The sequence below is a fragment of the Neoarius graeffei genome, chromosome 19 (genome assembly GCF_027579695.1).
Source record: "Neoarius graeffei isolate fNeoGra1 chromosome 19, fNeoGra1.pri, whole genome shotgun sequence".
Lineage (NCBI taxonomy): Eukaryota > Metazoa > Chordata > Actinopteri > Siluriformes > Ariidae > Neoarius > Neoarius graeffei.
Window position 1 is genome coordinate 38,805,687 of NC_083587.1, and position 20,618 is coordinate 38,826,304.

At 43.0% G+C, this 20,618-nt stretch overlaps 2 protein-coding genes across 2 annotated transcripts in view; one reads left to right on the plus strand and one right to left on the minus strand.

The window, feature by feature from the left end:
- The first annotated feature begins 272 nt into the window (after positions 1-272).
- On the plus strand, positions 273-2,465 carry LOC132867252 (elongation factor 1-alpha-like). The gene is made up of 7 exons (XM_060900051.1): positions 273-416; positions 506-685; positions 772-1,068; positions 1,172-1,322; positions 1,441-1,697; positions 1,930-2,164; positions 2,353-2,465. Exons 1-7 carry the CDS (start codon positions 273-275, stop codon positions 2,463-2,465), a joined length of 1,377 nt encoding a protein of 458 aa, XP_060756034.1.
- Positions 2,466-3,474: 1,009 nt separating this feature from the next.
- Positions 3,475-20,618, minus strand: part of LOC132867612 (arf-GAP with SH3 domain, ANK repeat and PH domain-containing protein 1-like) — a 46,257-nt gene continuing 29,113 nt past the window's right edge. Inside the window, exons 3-7 of the mRNA XM_060900593.1 lie at positions 14,912-15,021; positions 13,697-13,987; positions 4,582-5,075; positions 4,363-4,482; positions 3,475-4,110 (exon numbers count right to left, since the gene is read on the minus strand). Of these exons, the coding sequence (XP_060756576.1) occupies positions 4,036-4,110; positions 4,363-4,482; positions 4,582-5,075; positions 13,697-13,987; positions 14,912-15,021 (1,090 nt within the window). The 3' untranslated portion in view covers positions 3,475-4,035. The remainder of the gene's footprint in view (positions 4,111-4,362; positions 4,483-4,581; positions 5,076-13,696; positions 13,988-14,911; positions 15,022-20,618) is intronic.

Below are 20,618 nucleotides of genomic sequence, written 5' to 3' on the forward strand. Positions count from 1 at the left end.
GGATCAGTTGTTTTGGGAGAGAAAGAACTAATATGTAGGATATGGTATTGGGAACCTGTGCACTATTAATACATGTTCAGTGACGGTTAATTGGACAGCCTGAATGATGTTATTAGGGCACGCAGTGAAGCAGATGGGCGGGTCTTTTTTTAAATGCACCTGAGCTGCATTACAGCATTCTATTTAATTGAAGCATTGGGGGGGGGTTTCCCCTTCCTGTTTAAAACATTTGGTGTACTTCATAGCTTAATTTGTTCTAGGTAAAGTCTGGTATGGGCAAAGAGAAAATGCATATCAACCTTGTCATCATTGGTCATGTTGACGGTGGGAAATCAACCACCACAGGCCATCTTGTTTATAAATGTGGTGGTGTTGACCCAAGAACCCTGGAGAAGTATGAGAAGGCTGCAACCCAGGCAGGTGTATGTTGGTTATTTGTTCAGTCATGATTTTCCTTTTTAAACTAACTTTTCTTTCAAGGTGACCTAGGAAATTATTTTTCCAGATGGGGAAGGGTTCCTTCAAGTATGCATGGGTTCTTGACAAACTTAAGGCAGAAAGAGAGCGTGGCATCACCATTGACATTTCCTTGTTGAAATTCAACACTCAGAAATATGTATTCACGATAATTGATGCACCTGGTCACCGTGACTTCATTCAGAACATGCTTACAGGAACTTCACAGGTAATGAGTGTTCCTCATCTCCAGAATATTTCAGGGTGCAGACATTCTCTTACAGACTTGGTGTTAAGTTGTTAATTCATCTGCAGGCTGATGCTGCTCTGCTGGTAGTCTCTGCAGCAAAAGGAGAGTTTGAGGCTGGCATATCCCGCAATGGTCAGACAAGGGAGCATGTCTTGCTGGCCTACACCCTGGGAGTCAAGCAGCTTGTAGTTTGTGTCAACAAAATGGACCTCACTGAGCCACCCTTCAGCCAGAAACGTTATGAGGAGGTAGTGAAAAATGTAATTGTTTTTATCAAGAAGGTTGGTTATGACCCAACTGCTATGCCTTTTGTTCCCCTATCTGTTTGGGGTGGTGACAACATGCTTGTACCATCACAGAAGGTAAGCCATTTATTTTCTTTTTAAAGGCAATGTTCTTAAACATGGTCCTTGGTGCCTCAGTGGAAGGGCTATATGTAATTCTATACTGAACCCTTTTTGTTAGATGTCTTGGTTTAAAGGATGGAAGCTCAAGAGGAAGGATGGCTTTTCAAGTGGCAAGACACTGTTAGAAGTGCTAGACTCCTTGTATCCACCAGTGCGCACTGCCAGTAAACCACTTCGTTTACCACTTCAGGATGTCTATAAAATTGGAGGTTGTGCTGATCACTGTGCAATGATCTAATCACTCATTCCTTGCAATAAATGACTTTTGGACCTAGTTTTGGTAGGGGAGTAAGGTTTGTGGCTTATTGGTGGGGGTTTTTTGACTAGGAGTTGGCACAGTTCCTGTGGGCAAAATTGAAACTGGAATTCTGAAGCCTGGGATGGTTCTGACCTTCTCACCAGCTAAGCTGAGTGCAGAGGTTAAATCCATTGAGATGCATCATGAGGGACTGCAGACAGCCCTGCCTGGCCACAATGTGGGCTTCAACATCAAGAATGTGGCAGTCAAAAACTTGAGACGTGGAGATGTAGCTGGTAATGCCCAGCAAGACCCACCATCTGATGTCGACAGCTTCATTGCTCAGGTGATGTGGAGATAAAGATGGCCAGATGTTACCAATAAGCACTGACTGGCTCGGTAAAATCACTTGAACTGAATCAGACTAGACCTTTTTTGTTGTGGTTGGTCTGTGTTCTGTTTTGAAAGCAAAGGTCCTCATTCCCAGACTTGAGCATATCCTCTAGTTATTTGAATGCTTTGGAATTTGGATAGGGTGTATGTGGTCCATTATTGGACACTACTATGTTGTCTTACAGGTTATTATTCTCAATCATCCTGGCAAAATCAAAAGGGGCTATTCTCCAGTGCTGGACTGCCATACCACCCATGTTACATGTAGCTTTGCAGAACTACAGGAGAAACTTGATCGTCACACAGGGAAGAAACTGGAAGACTTGCCACCTTTTCTGGTCTCTGGAGATGCTGCCACAGTTAAATTTGTTCCCATCAAACCTCTTTGTGTAGAAAGCTTCTTCAGCTATCCACCTTTAGGTAAGTTCTGGTAATTTTGCACTAGCTTGCCACCTGTAGATGTAACATCTGGATGCAATGCACCAGGTGTGTTGGTCCTCAGATTTGCAGTAAGGTAACTAAAGGAGGGTTTGGTAATTCCATTTTATTTCATGAAATGGATTCTGCTGGGGTGTGAACATTGCATGCTACTATTCTATTCTTTTCAGGGCGGTTTGCTGCAAGGGACCTGAAGCAGACTGTTGCTGTTGGGGTGATCAAGTCTGTAGAGAAGGTGGCTCAAGCAAGGAGAACTGCACAAAGAGTGAAAGTATTAAAATAGTTCTCATTTAGATTTTTATTGCAATCCTTTATTTACCAGCAGTCTAAACTTTGAGGTTGAATGAGTTTTTGTTTGAGCAAGTGAAGCTTCTGCATTTAGTTGAAGGTCAAGGTGGAATGATGTAGTGAATAACTGGAGACCTTGACTTAACAATTTTGTTGCTAGACTGCAAAATAAACTTGTGTGCACATTTCTGGCTTTGCTTTTGTATAGGTATGTAACACTTTGGTATCAAGCCTAAAATTCATTTAGTACATCTTAATATACTTGATTTAAGGTCTTCCTGTAACTGGAGTCTCTTGTATCAAGCATGACTGACTAGTGGACGTTGAGGGTGTGGGTTTTGGTTTTTTTTTTTTTTGGGGGGGGCGGCATGATATTAAAAATGATGTGCAAGTAGCATCATAAGACTTAATTCTGGTTCTGAACTGAGACTGTGACCTAGTATGATAAATTAACATACCAACACGCTTTGGTTTTAGCTGTCCACCTGAAATGGCATTTTATTTAGTCTTTTACAACTGTTAGCATGACAACTTCTCAGTGGGTAGAGCTTGAATAAAGGGCAAGTAGTTCTGCTCTAGGCTTAGGATTAATTCATTTGCAGTAACCTGAGTGGCCTAGTAACGACTCTCCCTTCAGCCTGACACTTGGCATATTACTCAAGATGAACAAAGCACCCAATTATCCATAACAGTGCATCATAAGCTTATGGACAATGGCTATAAAAGTTGCAGCCAGTACCTCACTTCATTGAAGTGGACCAGTTTTCCTATGCACAGAACACTTCCAGTATCCCCATCTTAATACCTTCACTGTGGAGGGTGAAATAGATGAACCACAATTGTTCTCCAAAAGGGGAAAAAGAAATCGATCAATGCTTGAAAAGATTGTGGATGAAGGGTGAGATCAGGCTCAGTAGATGTGGTTGGTAATACATAGGACAAAGCCAGACTAAGCAGGTGCACAGCTTAGAGGTTCATGTCGCACAAGCAAAACAGTGAATAACTTGAACTCATAACTCCTGATAACTTTAATCACTGGATATACTGGAGTGGTCTGTAAAGAGGTGGTAGGGGAATAAGCCTGAACAATTACAGCCCATCACCATGCCATTTGAGATACAATACCAACACCGCTCCATGTGCATTAGTGCAGTACTGGCCCTGGTATGGACTGGTGTCAGGCAGAATACAAGTGTACACATTTTACTTTCTGCCACATTAACACAGGTTTGCATATTTACACAACACTAACTCCTGTGTGTATATATGTACAGTTATCCTATACAAAAGCATTGGAGAAACAGCTGAACTGAAGGATGTGGCTAACTGCTGGGTGCAGTTTCAGCTGTGCTGAATAGGAATGGAAGCACTGGTGAAACTAGATACTCATCATTCACACTGCACCTCTGTTGGGGAAGAAGTTAATAAGAGGTTTCAGTTTTTGCATCTTTTCATGGTTCTTGTTTTAAAGTCCCAGGGAGGTTCCAACAGCTATTTACAGGTTTCTCTTTAGAGGAGTTGAGCAAGGTGGGAAGGTTGTGGGCCTCAGGTCAGTAATTGATGTGTCAGTCAGACAAGATATGAACAAAGGACATGGGGAAAACTCCTTTTCTCTCTGGTTGTCCTTCTATATGTCCAATCTGAGGAGGATAAAAAAAATACATAAGAAAACTTAAGGGGGGGAATCTTCAACACACCACATCACAGTTGAAGTCTGAACAGACTAGCAAGGGGCTGGTTCTTTAAAACACTGTGTATAGTTCCAGAGAGATAGCAAATACTGCAGAATTGACTCTGGTCTTAAATTGAATCGCACTGAAATTAATTGAATGCATTTTAATGACTTTTTTTAAGACCAAAAAGATATTGATAATTTAAGACATTCTACTCACCCACCACTCTTGATCCTCCTCCCCTGTTACCACAATGACCTCGCCCTCTACAAATGTGAGCTCATCATCATCTGCCTGACAGTCATAGATGGTCTTTACTCGCCGCAGTTTAATCTTACCCTACATTCAAATAAAGAAGGAAAAAAAATTATGCATGCCATACTTCCTACACAGGTCTGGCTCTATGTACAACATTAGCTGCCTGTTTCACGAACTCACTGTACTGATTTTCCTCGGAAGTGGTATTGGAGTTTCTGGGCCAGATTTCAGGCTCCCGTTGGTGTCTTTGGTGGAGTGGGTGAACTGAGTGGGTGATGGTTCAGCTTGTTGATTAGTCACTGGCATATCACAGGGCTCAGATTTGTGAGCCACCTCTCCAGGAGGGGGCTTGTGTGCAGGTTCAGGGACTCCATGTTTGAGGATGGAGAGATCAGAAAGTAGTGGTTTGGGTGGGAGGTCTTTGAGTTGAGGTTTGGGTGGGAGGTCTCCCAGCTGAGGTTTTGGAGGCAGGTCAAAGAGCTGTGGTTTTGGGGGTAGTTCTCCAGGTTTAGGTGGTAATTCTGAGACCTGGGGTTTAGGATGGAGGTCCCCTGGCTGGGGTTTATCAGATAAAGGGACTTTCTGTGGTGTGTCTGACCCTGGAGGAGACTTCTGGAACAGCACTGGCTCTGGAGGCTGGCTGGGTTTGTCCACTGGGGGGTGGTGAATTGTTTCTGGGGCACAAGCAGGAAGCATCAGGGTTTTTTTTACCAAATATAACTGCAAAACACCATGATCCTTGGCTTGAAATCTTCCAAGTTACAGAAGAAGTAACTTACACTTTTGAGGTAGTGTGGGAAGGACCCTAGGGCCCAGTGTAGCTTTAGTGGTACTTGACGCTGTGCTGAGGAACAGTTAAAACAACCCAGCTGAGAGACTGATACAAAATAATTTACAACCAAATGAATGGCACAGTGGTGTAGTGGTTAGCGCTGTCGCCGCACAGCAAGAAGGTCCGGGTTCGAGCCCTGTGGCTGGCAAGGGCCTTTCTGTGCGGAGTTTGCATGTTCTCCCCGTGTCCGCGTGGGTTTCCTCCGGGTGCTCCGGTTTCCCCCACAGTCCAAAGACATGCAGGTTAGGTTAACTGGTGACTGGTAAAATTGACCGTAGGTGTGAATGTGAGTGTGAATGGTTGTCTGTGTCTATGTGTCAGCCCTGTGATGACCTGGCGACTTGTCCAGGATGTACCCCGCCTTTCGCCCGTAGTCAGCTGGGATAGGCTCCAGCTTGCCTGCGACCCTGTAGAAGGATAAAGCGGCTAGAGATGATGAGATGAGATGAATGGCTTGTTCCTTATTTAATTCTACAAGAAATTTTTAAATTGAGTCACTTACCTGACATGAAATAAACAGTAGTAAATATTTATTCTTGTAGAAGCTTATATATGATGTCTAAGAGCTGGTTCTGTTACAGTTCTAATCTTGGAATCAAGGATATGCCTGCTGATCAAAGCCAGTAGCAGGTATTACCAATTATAACTACATAGTATAGCATTTTCATTATATTTAAAATTACGTGTGTGTTGTGATAAACCTAAAATTACTGCTTTGCTAAGAAAGCAAATTTGAAATGCTAGGAAAAGTCACTCTGTGTAACCATGTTTCCACCTGTCCACATGGCCATATCTGCTTTGTATGTCTAAACAAATCTGGCGACAGGAAGTTACTTCAAAACATTTGACCTAAAACAAACATCTTTATTGTCTTGTGTGACCTTTCTAATGCAAAGTAACTGTGCTCAGCAGCATGAATGGTTTCATAGGAGCGTAGAGCGAAACGGAGCCCAGGAATGATAAGCTTAAAACTTCAGTTAAAATTCCTGTTTCTTTAGACAGATTGTTGGAGGATGTTATGGCATCAATGATTGTAATTCTAACCAGATTGCAGCAAAAATGTCATAGATTTGAACTTAAGGGTAGTTCTATTTTATTAAAGGTAGACTGCCTTTCAGATTTTTCAAGTGTAGGTCATAAAAAGAATTTTCCCTGACACCCAGTCATTTTTATTTAGTGGACCAAAATCTTCCAGTTTTTTTTTAAATACAATTAATGAATTTAGGGCCATGTGGCCCTAAATTCTCTGCTATTTTTTCCTGCTTCACCATGACCCAATTCAAGATACTACATCATACATCACATGGTGGGCTTTCCCCATTTGCTCAAGGCATTGTGGGATACAAATTTGAAACAGGACAGAAAAATGGAAGACATGAGTGTATGAATGAAACGTGAAAGACCGACTACAGTAACGGAAAGCGAGAAGAAAAGACGTTATGTTGTGTTGCGAAGGAAAGGAAATGCAGGACCAAGCTAATAAATATCGGCAGTCAGCGAGCACCTCAGTGTGATCAGCTGTTCATTTAGCAACAGAATGATGTAACCGGGCCCTGTGATGACCTGGCGACTTGTCCAGGGTGTACCCTGCCTTTCGCCCGTAGTCAGCTGGGATAGGCTCCAGCTTGCCTGCGACCCTGTAGAACAGGATAAAGTGGCTACAGATAATGAGATGAGATGATGTAACCGTCAGTGTACTGTCAAAGGTAAATCTGTAGATGGCAGTGATGCAACACTGTGGATGTCAGCTGCTGTAAAACGCTAAAGATGAAAACGACGATGACGACTCAGGTATGCATGCGTATGCGCTCACGGACTTCCTCTGTCTGCTCGACTGCACGAAGTGAGCGCTTTCATGCACGTTATTTGCTCGGGAATCCCCCCAAATTAAATAATTTCCCAGCCACAGAATGGCCTGATATTTTGTGAGATATTACAGGAATAAACATACATCACAATGACCAAATTTCAGAGGGAACTAAATTTCACCAATTTTATGAAATCGAAAGGCTGTCTAGCTTTAACGTACATTAATGTAACTTGAACTAAATGGCATAATTCAACTCAGAAACACTCTGACTGAGGCCTTAAATCACTTGTATAGTTTATTTACCTCTGTTGTTGGAGTATGCCTTCAAACCGGTTTGTTATGGGAGACATTTTATTGATTGGAGGTGGTGTGGAGTCACTTCCTAAAAGTACAAGGTACATATAATAATAATAATAATAATAATAATAATAATAATAATAATAATACATGCTTTAGTTTCACTCATCTCAAACTTCTGCCACTCAAGCAAACACAACAGAACATCACAAAGGTAAAAGGCCTGGTTTATACTTCTGCAGTGACGCGCAGTTGCACATTTGTATCACAAGGCGCAGACACACACGGACACTCCAGCTTGCTTTCCTCTAGAAAGCTAACTGTATATACAGTGCTCTGTGTCAACTGGCCTCCAGGTGAATGATGACTGGTGGGTGGTGCTGCCTGTCTGTCTGTGTACTCAAATGTCCCAGTTCCTTCAGGTTTAAAGGTTTCAGACTCTTTCAAATCCATATGAAAAGTAAACAATAACATTTGCCCCCCATTTCATCTCTCTTATGTAAACTGAAGACGCTTTTTTTTTTTGAAAGTCTACAAATTTTATATAGAACCGACTGAGACAAACGGTTGAAATACACCTTGTAAAAAGTTTAGACTGACTCTCACTATTAGTTTCTCAGGCCTGTGTTTTACAACGCCAATTCCAAAAAAGTTGGGACGCTTGTGTAAACTGTAAATAAAAACAATGCAATAATTTGCAAATCATGGAAACCCTATATCTCTTTGAAGATCGTACAAGAGACAACATATCAAATGTTGAAAGTGAGAAATTTTATTGCTTTTTGAAAAACATATGCTCATTTTGAGTCTGATATCAGCAACATGTTTAAAAAAAGTTGGGACGGGTATGTTTACCACTGCGTTGCATCACCTCTACTTTTAATAACACTCTGTAAACGTTTAGGAACTGAGGAGACCAATTGCTGTAGTTTTGTTGTTCCATTCTTGCCTGATATACAGTTTCAGTTGCTCAACAGTTTGGGGTCTCCTTTGTCGTATTCTGCGCTTCATAATCCGCCAAATGTTTTAAATGTGAGACAGGTCTGGACTGCAGGCAAGCCAGTTTAGCACCCAGACTCTCTTCCTACAGAGATATGCAGTTTTAATACGTCCAGAAAGCGGTTTGGCGTCGTCTTGCTGAAGGAAGGACGGCCTTTCCTGAAAAAGATTTTGTCTGGACGGCAGCATATTGCTCTGAAACGTGTAACAATCATTCGGCATTAATGATGCCTTCCCAGATGTACAAATTACCCATGTCGTGTGCACTAATGCAGATGCTGGCTTTTGAACTGTGCACTGATAACAAGCCGGATGGTCCGTCTCCTCTTTAGCCTGGAGGACGTGGTGTCCATGATTTCCAAAAAGAATTTCTAATTTGATGCATCAGACCTCAGGATAGTTTTCCACTTTGCCTCAGTCCATCATAAAAGAGCTCGGGCCCAGAGAAGGTGGCAGTATTTCGGGATATTATTTATATATGATTTTAACTTACATTTGTGGATGCAGTAAGGAACTGCTTTCACAGACGATGGTTTTCTAAAGTGTCCCTGAGCCCATACAGTGATTTCCATTACAGACACGTGTCTACTTTTAATGCAGTGTCAACTGAGGGCCTGAAGATCACAGGCATCCAATGTCAATTTTCGTCCTTGTCTCTTGCATACAGAGATTTCTCCAGATTCTCTGAATCTTTTAATGACATTATGTACCATAGATGATCCCCAAATTCTTTGCAATTGTATATTGAGGAACGTTATTCTTAAATTGTTGCACTGTTTGCCCACGTAGTCTTTCACAGAGCGGTGAACCCCTCCCCATCTTTACTTCTGAGAGATTCCACCTCTCTGGGATGCTCTTTTTATACCCAGTCATGTTACTGATCTGTTGCCAAGTAACCTAATTCAGGTTTTTTTTTCTTTGCGCATTACACATTTTTGTTTTTAGTCTTTTGCTGCCCTGTCCCAACTTTTCTGAACCATGTTGCTGACATCAAATTCAAAATGAGCCTATTTTTTCAAAACAAAAAAATTTCTCAGTTTCAACATTTGATAGGTTGTCTTTGTACTATTTTCAATGAAATAATAGGGTTTCCATGATTTGCAAATCTTCACATTCTGGGTTTTTTTGTTTGTTTGTTTTTTTACACAGTGTCCCAACTTTTTTTGGAATCGGGGTTGTATGTCAGTCATACACTGATATGATCACATCATTTTCTAAATGGATTAATTTTCAGAAAACTGCGATCATGATATTGTGCCATGTGCAGGGGTTTAAATGGACCTTAAAAGGTGATGTTACTCTGGCATAAATCAGGGAGAAGGCTGCAGATTTAATTTGATATCCACACACACACAAAATATATTACAGAATTGTTAAAAATTAAAAATCTCAGAGCAGCAGTGTGACAGAGCGCAATGCGTCTGTCACTAAACAGCGGTTCCTCCCGCTGGTCATGTTTCAATGGTCAAGTGCAATGGACTAAACCACAGTTGCAAAGACATTCCAAATACAATCTGTGTTGTATGTTTGTTGTGGGTTTAGTAATGGGGGCTTTACAAGTATGTTTTGTTACGGGTACATTTGTTACAACTTTTAGATATGCAAACCTGAAATGTTTGGTACATGTGTTCATAGTAAAAGACACAACACAGGTTTAAACAGCGCAAGCATTTATTAGTTTTCACTATAAACAATAGCGTGTAAAGATTCATTAAGTGCGCACGTTTAACCGCTGAATCCTTTTCTGCTAGAGTTTATCTAACATCAGCCAGAAATGTTTGTAGCCATTTACCTGCTGTAGTCTTCCGGGTGCGGGACCAAACCAGAGTGCAGGTCTGAAAGCGCTTTTCAAGGTTTCTTCTGCGATGCGCGGGAAAGCAGCTCATTAGAGCGGAGAGAAATGGTCTAAAAATCTTACGCAAGTGTTTGTTGTAATATTTAAGGTCTGCACATTGTTGTAGGAGTGTAATGCATGCAGTGAAAATGTTTAGAACTGTTAAAATCTGTCTAGATGTGTTGATTGATTTTAATTGTGTCAAGACTGTGATGTAGTCTTTTAAATATGCGCTGCACTGTTCATTCGGGGGATGGCCTCGGCAGGGAGAGGACGCGTGACTTGAGCTCTGTGTGAGTAATGCCAGAGTAGCCTAGCTTGCGCCCAGAATTTTTTTTTTTGGTTGGTTTTGTCATCAGTGGGTTTTTTTTTGTTTGTTTGTTTGTTTCTCCTGTTTATGTTAACTGCCGGCTTAAAAATAAAAAGAAAACTATTTTTGTACAAGAATTTTCCTGGTTTTGCTCATCATTCTGACTGACTACTCCATCCGCTCGGCACACTCTATTACATTTGGTGTCAGCGAAAACTACTAGTGTGCGCAAGTCAGTCTTAATGATAGCAAATAATGGGAAATAGAAGAAAGCCACAAGTTGAAGCAGCTGAGGAGGAAGAGGATGCACCTCAGCAAGACCTGGAGAAGTCTGTGCAGCAACTGCAGTCAATGTTCGAGGCATTCATGATGGCGCAGCAGAAGCAAGAGGAGCGGGCATTGGAAGACCAAGCACGACAAGAGCATCGCTGGACAGGTATCGTGCACCAGTTCAGCATGCTCCAGGAGGAAGTGCGGCAGGAGAGATGGGAGCTCGGTCGGGGCCGGGGAAGGTCCAGACCGAGGGCAGAGCAACATGGAGTCTCACTGTCAGCACCAGTGTCAACAGCGGTCAGTCAAGTACATGCCACACAGATGGAAGCCCAGGCAGAGCTGCAGAGGTGGGCATCGGAAGACCAAGGTCCTGGAGGAGCACAGGCCATGCCAGCAGCAGGAGCGACAACAACAGCAGCAGCAGGTCCAGGCCCTCCAGTGGTGCAAGCAGCAGCAGTTCCAGGTGCAACAGTCGCAGTTCATGGCTCTTCAGCGGCAGTGAACCAAGCGGCATTGGGGGTCCAAGCGGCGGCGGTAACGGCAGGCCCAGGCGCGGTGGCGGTTCCAGGTCCAGCGGCGATGGGGGTCCAAGCGGCGGCGGTGACGGCAGGCCCAGGCGCGGTGGAGGTTCCAGGTTCAGCAGCGATGGGGGTCCAAGCAGCGGCGGCGGCAGCAGATTCAGCAGCCCAGGCAGCAATGGCAGGGGCCCAAGCACCGACAGCGCATTTTGTTGGAGGTACCCAAGTCACAGGCTGGAAAGGGTCTAAAATGCAAAAATATTCTGATGATGAGGACATTGAACATTTTCTTACAACTTTTGAACGCATTGCTACGGCTGGTATGTGTCCCAAAACACAATGGGCACTGCATTTAGTTCCACTACTTACCGGCAAAGCAAGGGCAACATATATTGCCATGGACTTCACAGACTCAATGGACTATGACAAGGTCAAGGCAGTTATCCTGGAAAAATTTGAAATCAATCCAGAGACATACAGGCAGCGCTTCCGGTCAACCCAGATGTTACCCGGGGAGTCACCCAAAGAACTTTTCACCAGACTGCGGGAGCTGTATGAGAAATGTACACAACCACAAGTCCATACCAAGGAGGAGATCAACGATATGTTCATCCTAGAGCAGTTCCTGAGGATGGTGAACAGTGACGTACGGCTGTGGATCAAAGAACATAACCCCAAGACGGTGAAAGAGGCAGTGGTGTTGGCCGAGGCCTTCATGGCGGCTCGGCGAGGCTCAAGACCACACCAGATGACCGGGGGGAGAGACGGCACAGCTGCACAGCCCGGTAAGTCTGAGGGTGGTTGGCATGGTGGTAATAGCGTTAAAAGCCCTAGACCTGTTAGTTCTGATGTCAAATGCTTTTACTGTGGTGAGGTACAGTAGTGCGGGTGGAGGGGAAGCAGGTGCAGGCCCTGGTAGATACTGGGAGTAGCCAAACCATTGTGAGATCCGATCTAGTACCCCAACACAGTACACCTACAGGGGGGAGGCTGCTTATACGATGTGTTCACGGTGACAAACGGTCTTACCCAACAGCTGAAGTTCACCTTGAGGTGGATAATGTGTTATACCTGGTTACAGTGGCGGTGGCAGACAAACTTCCATACCCAGTAGTTTTGGGCAGAGACATCCCAGATCTAGTAGCGTTAACTGATGGTCATAGTTGTAACATGGTAATTACACATTTACAGAAGAAGGAAAGAGACAACACATGGAATTCGTTAGCATTTCCTGATTTTAAATGTAAAACAAGGAGTGAGAAAAGAAAAGAGAAATTCAAAGGCACTAAGCTGATTGAAACTGATCCACACCCTGAGCTGGATGGTGAGGTGAAGTTAATTGTTCCCTCAGATATAATCCAGGCACAAACAGCTGACAAATCCCTACAACCCTGTTACTCAGGCTTGGATGCTGATGAAAAGGGGGATGCAATTGGCCCCAAGTTCAAGCTGAAGGCGGGTATTTTGTACAGACATGGGAAGGAAGGTGAGCAGTTGGTGTTGCCAAATTCTCTAAGAAAAACAGTCATGGAAGTTGGTCATGCTAGTGCATGGGCCGGGCATTTAGGCCAGAGCAAAACATGGGATAGGATTGTTCAACGATTCTATTGGCCTAATATGTATGCTGAAGTGGTCAAGTTCTGTAAAACGTGTACTGAGTGTCAGCTGACAGCCCCAGGCAAGAAGGGAGCGAGAGTTCCATTGGTCCCAATGTTAATCATTGATGTCCCTTTTAGCAGAGTTGCGATGGATACAGTTGGCCCACTAGAACTCAGTTCTAAGGCAACAGATACATCCTCGTCATTTCAGACTATGCCACTAGATATCCAGAAGCATTTCCTTTGCGTAACATCAAGGCAAGGCAGGTAGCTAATGCTTTTCTCCAGTTGGTCACACGGGTGGGGATTCCTAAGGAGGTGCTCACCAATCAAGGTACAAATTTTACATCTGGCCTAATGAAAAATGTGTATAATTACTTAGGAATTAAGGGCATTAAAACCACGCCATACCACCCTCAGACTGATGGGCTTGTTGAGAGCTTCAACAAGACCCTAAAGAGCATGCTCCGCAAGTTTGTGTCAGACTCTGGGTCTGACTGGGATGACTGGCTACCTTATCTGTTATTCGCCTACAGGGAAGTGCCGCAAGCATCTACTGGCTTCTCCCCATTTGAACTCCTTTATGGACGGAAGGTGAGGGGTCCACTCGACGTCCTGAAGGAGGTGTGGGAGGGAGAGGAGCCAGAGAAGAAGCTGAACGTTCTAACCTATGTGTTGAAGATGCGAGACCACATGCAGCGCCTGACGGAGATGGTGCAGGAGAACATGCAGTCTGCCCAGGCCAAGCAGCGGAAGTGGTATGACGCGTCAGCCAGAGAGCGGTCCCTCCAGCCAGGCCAGCAAGTGTTGGTGCTGCTTCCCACTTCTGAGAGCAGCCTCCTTGCGAAGTGTCAGGGGCCATACGTCGTCAAGCAGAGGACCGGCAAGGTCACATATGAGATCCACACACCGGACAAGAAGAAGCACACCCAGAACTTTCACATCAACATGCTGCGGGAGTGGCATGAGAAGGAGCAGCCAGTCAACTGCTTGTTTGCTAGAGCGGTGGAGGAGGAGGAAGAGGCAGAGGAGCAGTACTTCCCGGTGCAGCAGGAGGGCGCTGAAGACATCGTCCTGAGCCACCTCTCCGAGACCCAGCAGCAGCAGCTGAGAACCTGTGTACCAGAGGGGGTGTTCCAAGGCACTCCTGGCAAGACAACTCTGGTGCAATATCACATCAAGCTGAAGGCTCTTGGTCCAGTTTGTCTCCCATGCTATCGCATTCCAGCACAGCTTCTGCCCAAGATCAAGAAAGAAATCGACGGCATGCTGAACATGGGCATCATCGAGCCTTCTTCAAGTGAGTGGTCGAGTCCGGTGGTCCTTGTACCCAAGAAAGATGGGTCCTTGTGTTTCTGTATGGACTTCAGAAAGGTAAACGCAATCTCTGCTTTTGATCCATATCCAATGCAGCGAATTGATGATTTGATTGACAGACTGGGCGGTGCCAAGTACCTGACGACCCTTGACCTCAGTAAGGGTTATTGGCAAGTACCCATGTCCAGTGACTCTAAACAATTGACTGCTTTTAAAACTCCTTTTGGATTTTATCAGTTCTGTTATATGCCCTTTGGCCTGCAGGGGGTGCCAGCAACTTTTCAGCGCCTCATGGACCAGGTGTTGAGGGGGGCGGAGACATACTCGGCGGCATATCTGGATGATGTCGTGATTCATAGCCGCTCCTGGGAGGAACACCTGGTCCACGTGAAGGACATGCTGAGGCGGCTGAAGGAGGCAGGTCTGACAGTCAACCCCCAAAAGTGTGCAGTGGCCCAGAGGGAAGTGCAGTATCTGGGCCACGTCATCGGTGGAGGGGTGATAAAGCCACAGGTGGGGAAGGTCAGCGCCATCCTGGACACTCCTGTGCCGACCACCAAATGCCAAGTCCGCTCCTTCCTGGGAGTGGTGGGTTGATACAGGCATTTCGTCCCCCACTTCTCCACCAGGGCAGCTCCACTGATCGAGCTGACTCGGAAGTCGGCTCCCAACAGAGTGGTCTGGACAGACCAGTGTTCTCAGGCCTTTGAGGACCTACGTACCTGTCTGACCAAAGATCCCATCCTGCAAAGTCCCGACTTCTCTCAGCCTTTCCTGGTGCAAACAGATGCATCTGGGGTGGGGCTGGGGGCAGTGTTGCTCCAGGGTCCACCTGGGGAGCAAAAGCCGGTGGTCTACATGAGTAGAAAGTTGTTCCCACGGGAGGTGAGGTACTCTACCGTGGAAAAGGAGGGGCTCACCATTAAGTGGGCCTTAGATTCGCTCAAGTATTACCTCATGGACAAAGACTTTGTTTTGGAGACAGATCATTGGGCCCTCCAGTGGCTTGACAAAATGAAAGACACAAATTCTAGAGTGACGAGGTGGTACTTGTCACTCCAGCCCTTTAGGTTCTCTGTTAAGTATCGTGCTGGCCCTGACAATGTTGTGGCAGATTACCTGTCACAAGTGTACGAGGAAGACGTCCACTTTTGGGGGGGGGGGGGTAATGTGACAGAGCGCAATGCGTCTATCACTAAACAGCGGTTCCTCCCGCTGGTCATGTTTCAATGGTCAAGTGCAATGGACTAAACCACAGTTGCAAAGACATTCCAAATACAATCTGTGTTGTATGTTTGTTGTGGGTTTGGTAATGGGGGCTTTACAAGTATGTTTTGTTACGGGTACATTTGTTACAACTTTTAGATATGTAAACCTGAAATGTTTGGTACATGTGTTCATAGTAAAAGACACGACACAGGTTTAAACAGTGCAAGCATTTATTAGTTTTCACTGTAAACAATAGCGTGTAAAGATTCATTAAGTGCGCACGTTTAACCGCTGAATCCTTTTCTGCTAGAGTTTATCTAACATCAGTCAGAAATGTTTGTAGCCATTTACCTGCTGTAGTCTTCCGGGTGCGGGACCAAACCAGAATGCAGGTCTGAAAGCGCTTTTCAAGGTTTCTTCTGCGATGCACGGGAAAGCAGCTCATTAGAGCGGAGAGAAATGGTCTAAAAATCTTACGCAAGTGTTTGTTGTAATATTTAAGGTCTGCACATTGTTGTAGGAGTGTAATGCATGCAGTGAAAATGTTTAGAACTGTTAAAATCTGTCTAGATGTGTTGATTGATTTTAATTGTGTCAAGACTGTGATGTAGTCTTTTAAATATGCGCTGCACTGTTCATTCGGGAGATGGCCTCGGCAGGGAGAGGACGCATGACTTGAGCTCTGTGTGAGTAATGCCAGAGTAGCCTAGCTTGCGTGGGCATTTTGTCCCAGAATTTTTTTTTTGGTTGGTTTTGTCATCAGTGGGTTTTTTTTGTTTGTTTGTTTCTCCTGTTTGTGTTAACTGCCGGCTTAAGAATAAAAAGAAAACTATTTTTGTACAAGAATTTTCCTGGTTTTGCTCATCATTCTGACTGACTACTCCATCCGCTCGGCACACTCTATTACAAGCAGGACAAGCTCAATATCTGTGACTGAGGAGAGTCGGGTCAGGGGTCCTGCTGTAAATCAACTGGGACACGTCAATTGGAATAGCATGGAAGGCAAATTTAGCACCGAGATACAGGTTTTATATTTAAATTAATTCACTTGGCTAGCACTTTTTTGTACCTCTAGCATAAAATCTGTGGTTTACGAGATCAGATTATGGACTATGGAAGGTAGTTAGCAAACCTAATCACTAGGCCACAAAACAACAAATTTGGACATGGTGTCTCAATTAAGATAAAACTGATCAATAAAAATGCTCATGTATACTCCTCGTTAGAATAGCAGGCAATTCGAATTAAATTTCTATCTAATTGACAGTTGACTGGATAATGATGGTGGATAATGATTTTAATAATCTTTTAAATAGAACAGCAGCCATGGAAATATTGTGTGTTTGACTGCATTTCATATCTGCATGTACATTTTGCACAGGTATGCTTGAGTCACAATGCAGTCCTTGTGGAATCAAAGACTATGAATTATGGTTTCAGATCTGAACATGTTTAAAATAACTTTGAGGTTGAATTGGCCTCAAATTAATATTTTGAAGCAGATGCAACATTTGGTGAAGACAGAGAACTTGCACATGGGGGGGGGGGGGGAGGAAAAACATGGATTAAACAATTATTTCTTGTGCAGTTTAACCCCTAGATGTGTGAACAATAAAGTGCAAGGCTTTATGCTGGCTGCTATCATTACAACGGTCAACTTAATATTGAACACTACTAAATTTGAACACTTTTGAAGTGCATCTGTACATGAACCACCTGATACTGCTTTAATACAGACAAGTAAAAATGCTTCAGTAATGTCTTCAGTGAGAACTGATTTGGTTTATATTTGACTGTGCAAGGCCCCCCCTCAAGCATTTTTCAAAATAAAGTTACACCCATGTTGTCATTTTTATTAATCCGAGAGTGAAAACACAGAACTCTCCTTTATGATTATTTTTGAAATTTTTGTCAATCCTCACATGGTTCCTGTGACACCGCCCCAGCGGACATGTTCACATTATGTGCAAGCGTCACCGCATGATGCACGACGTGCTCAGATACGCAACTGCAGAAGTATAATTCAGTCCTAAAGCTTCAGGAATTTCAGAACCAGGCAATGCCCAATGATCCAAGACACATCATCTCCTCATTTTCCAAATTAAGCTTTATACAGCGGATATAAAAATAGCAGGTTTTTGTGATGTTAAAAAAAAATTCAAAGATAAAATGAAAGATAAATCATGTCAGATCTTTTTCCACCATTAACGCAATATAGCAACCAAGAAAACTCAAGTGAAAAACAAGCGGAATTTTTATTTTGATTTATTCATTTAGGGGGTGTTGGACTGAAAAAAATAAAATAAAATAAGCTGGCTGCATGTGTGCAGACCCTTTTATAACGGGGCATGTCACTGTGCTCAGAATTAACCAAAATCATATTCAAACCCATGTTCAAATCTAATGATCATACTGTCATCACTGAAATAATCCTGACTAACGGAAAATAAAGATCAGCTGTGAAGATTTTCTTGAAATCATGCTTTTCATCCAACTGCTGATGCCATGGTCCATAAAGAGCTCACAAAGCACATGCAGTATCTCACTGTTGTAAAGTATCGATCAGGAGAGAAGTTCCACATCATCAGATGTACCATGGAACAATCATTATCTAATAAAGAAAATGGGGCACCACAGTGACATTACATCCCTCCAAAACTGACAAAAGGATAAGACAAAAACCTTTCAGGGAGGCTGCCAAAAGACCACCAGCACCATTAAAGGAATATCTGGTTGCAGCAGTATATGGCAAGTACTGCTCACTTCCTGCATGTCACAACAATATCTCATTCTTCACATCTCTGGGTTTTGGTTTAGGGTGGCTAGGCCCACCTCAACAAATAAGTAAGTAAGTAAATAAATAAATAATATCCAAGTCTACCTAAATCACTTCAAGCCATGCGACGGAAAATGTTATTCTATTCTAAAATTTAAAAGAAAGCCAATAATACCATACCCATGGTGAATCATGGTGGTGGCAGCATGCTGTGGGGCTGCTCCTACACATTCTATGCATAAATATCAGGAAATGAATGCTGAAATTTTGATCAATCATCTTGTATCTATCATTTGATCTCAAACTCCAGTGTCTTCAGTGCAAAAATAATCCTGGACAATTTATCTTGGCTTAATTGTTTTTTTATACATCACAACAACCTGCAATTTTAATAGGGGTATATAGACTTATTTCTTTTCCAATTTAAAGTCCATATTTTATGTTTTGTTTTTTAAACCTAAAGACTATGACCAGGCTTGCCTTTGGCAGTTACATAAAAATCATCATGCAAAGTACTGAAAGTGGGATCAGCAGAGGGGTCAGGTGAAAACTAGGATTGTTAGTCTGAGCTTTCCATTAGCAGTGTTGGGCCTTGAAAGAGTTAGTCATTCAAATAACACTCCAGTTACATGAGTATGTGAACCTTCCGATTAACACTTGCTATCTTTTGTGTCTAATGTTTACTGACACACAGTACTATATGTAGCTGAGACCTGTGCTCAAGTATTATAACCATATATAACTTAAAAACCAAACATTACATTACTAAACACACACACAATATATATTATATATCTCCATCTACTGTGCATTCACTGGATATGAGCAATCGCATGCTCTAATTGGCGACCCTATACTCTTCTACTAAGCGATCAGCTTATACACAGTGAGTAGAGAAAAACAAACTGGAGGAGTATGGTGTTATTTTTGCCTCATTAATATTTGTAAATGCACAGAAAGTGATCTACAAATAGTCAGGGGTTTGTACATGTGTTTTGATATCCACAAATGTAAATTTAATATTTGTAACTTGTATTTTGGTCTTTGCAGCTCAATAGTAAATGAACAGTGACAGCGCATCTGTTCTATTCATATGAATACTTCAGTAAAAAACAATTCAGTGATCTGTTGACTGATTTAACTGCCTCCCTGATATTTTGTAGGGTTTTTTTTTTTACATTTGTTTAGGACTCACCAACGTTATGGTGTTAATAAACCAGTAACAAACCTCAGTCACATAATAAATCAGATATTTATTATGTGTTTTATAATCAGTGTTAATAAACCAGTAACAAACGGACGTCTAAATGTGTTTTCTGCTCACTGCTTACGTTTTAGTGCGATGTTCGACTCAAGCCTACCTCTTAACGCCATTTGAGCCGTCACACTGTCACACTACGCACAATACTTTCTTAGTATTTGCAGCCACTGCAATCCTCGGCACGGGATATTTGAGCCTTTCAAAAGTATGGTTTCGTGCTTCGTGCTCAACGACTGTAGCCTCTGTGTAGCTTCTCGTGTGTTTCCTGCCCTAGCATTATGTCACAGATATGTCCACTTTTGTGGCGTGAGAAGAACAACTTAATATACGGCAAAATGATAAGATAATATACTGTATTAGCTAATGGCATAATTCACGTGGAGCACTAACATTACAGCAAACTATTATTGCTAACTCCGTTTTCCTCCAAGTTAGTTTCTAGCGTTATTTGTGACTGAATTAATTCTTTGCCCACCTTGTCTCTTGTCATGCGAATGATGTCTGCTTGAGGGATCCCTCTTGACCGCAGAAACTGCTCCAAATCCTCCTCCATAACTCGTTGGTCTTCCTGACATCCTGTTGATTCCCAAATGACCGGGCTACCACCACCAGTCCATAAGCCTTTAAGATTTTGCGAGATCTCGCAAAAAGTTTTGCGAGATCTCGCAAAAAGTTTTCCGAGATCTCGCAAAAGCACATAGTTTTGGGGGGTTTTTTTACTTATTTTTTTTTTAAATTCCATGTCCCTTTAGTGTCCTCGTTCGTTAAGGAGTCGCTTCAGATGTCTCTCACTAATATGAAAGCCGTGTTTATCGGCAAGTACTGATTTTATGTCTTTATATTTGAGGCCAATCTCAAAATAAAACTCCATGCAGGTCTCCCACGGGTGAACACTCTCCATTATTGTTTACAATCTGACCAGCCAGCGGAAATAAATCAGGCTGACCCGGAAGTACATCAGCTTAACTTTTGCGAGATCTCGCAAAAAGTTTTGCGAGATCTCGCAAAAGTACATAGGTTTTTTGTTGTTTTTTTTTACTGTGATTTTTTTTTATTCCATGTCCCTTTAGGGGTTCCGTAGTTTTTCATTTGCAAATCAAAAATACATTTGTAAAACTGACAATTCTGTTTGTGAAATGTGAGTCGCATTTGTGGATCAGCAATGACACGCATTCACCGCTTT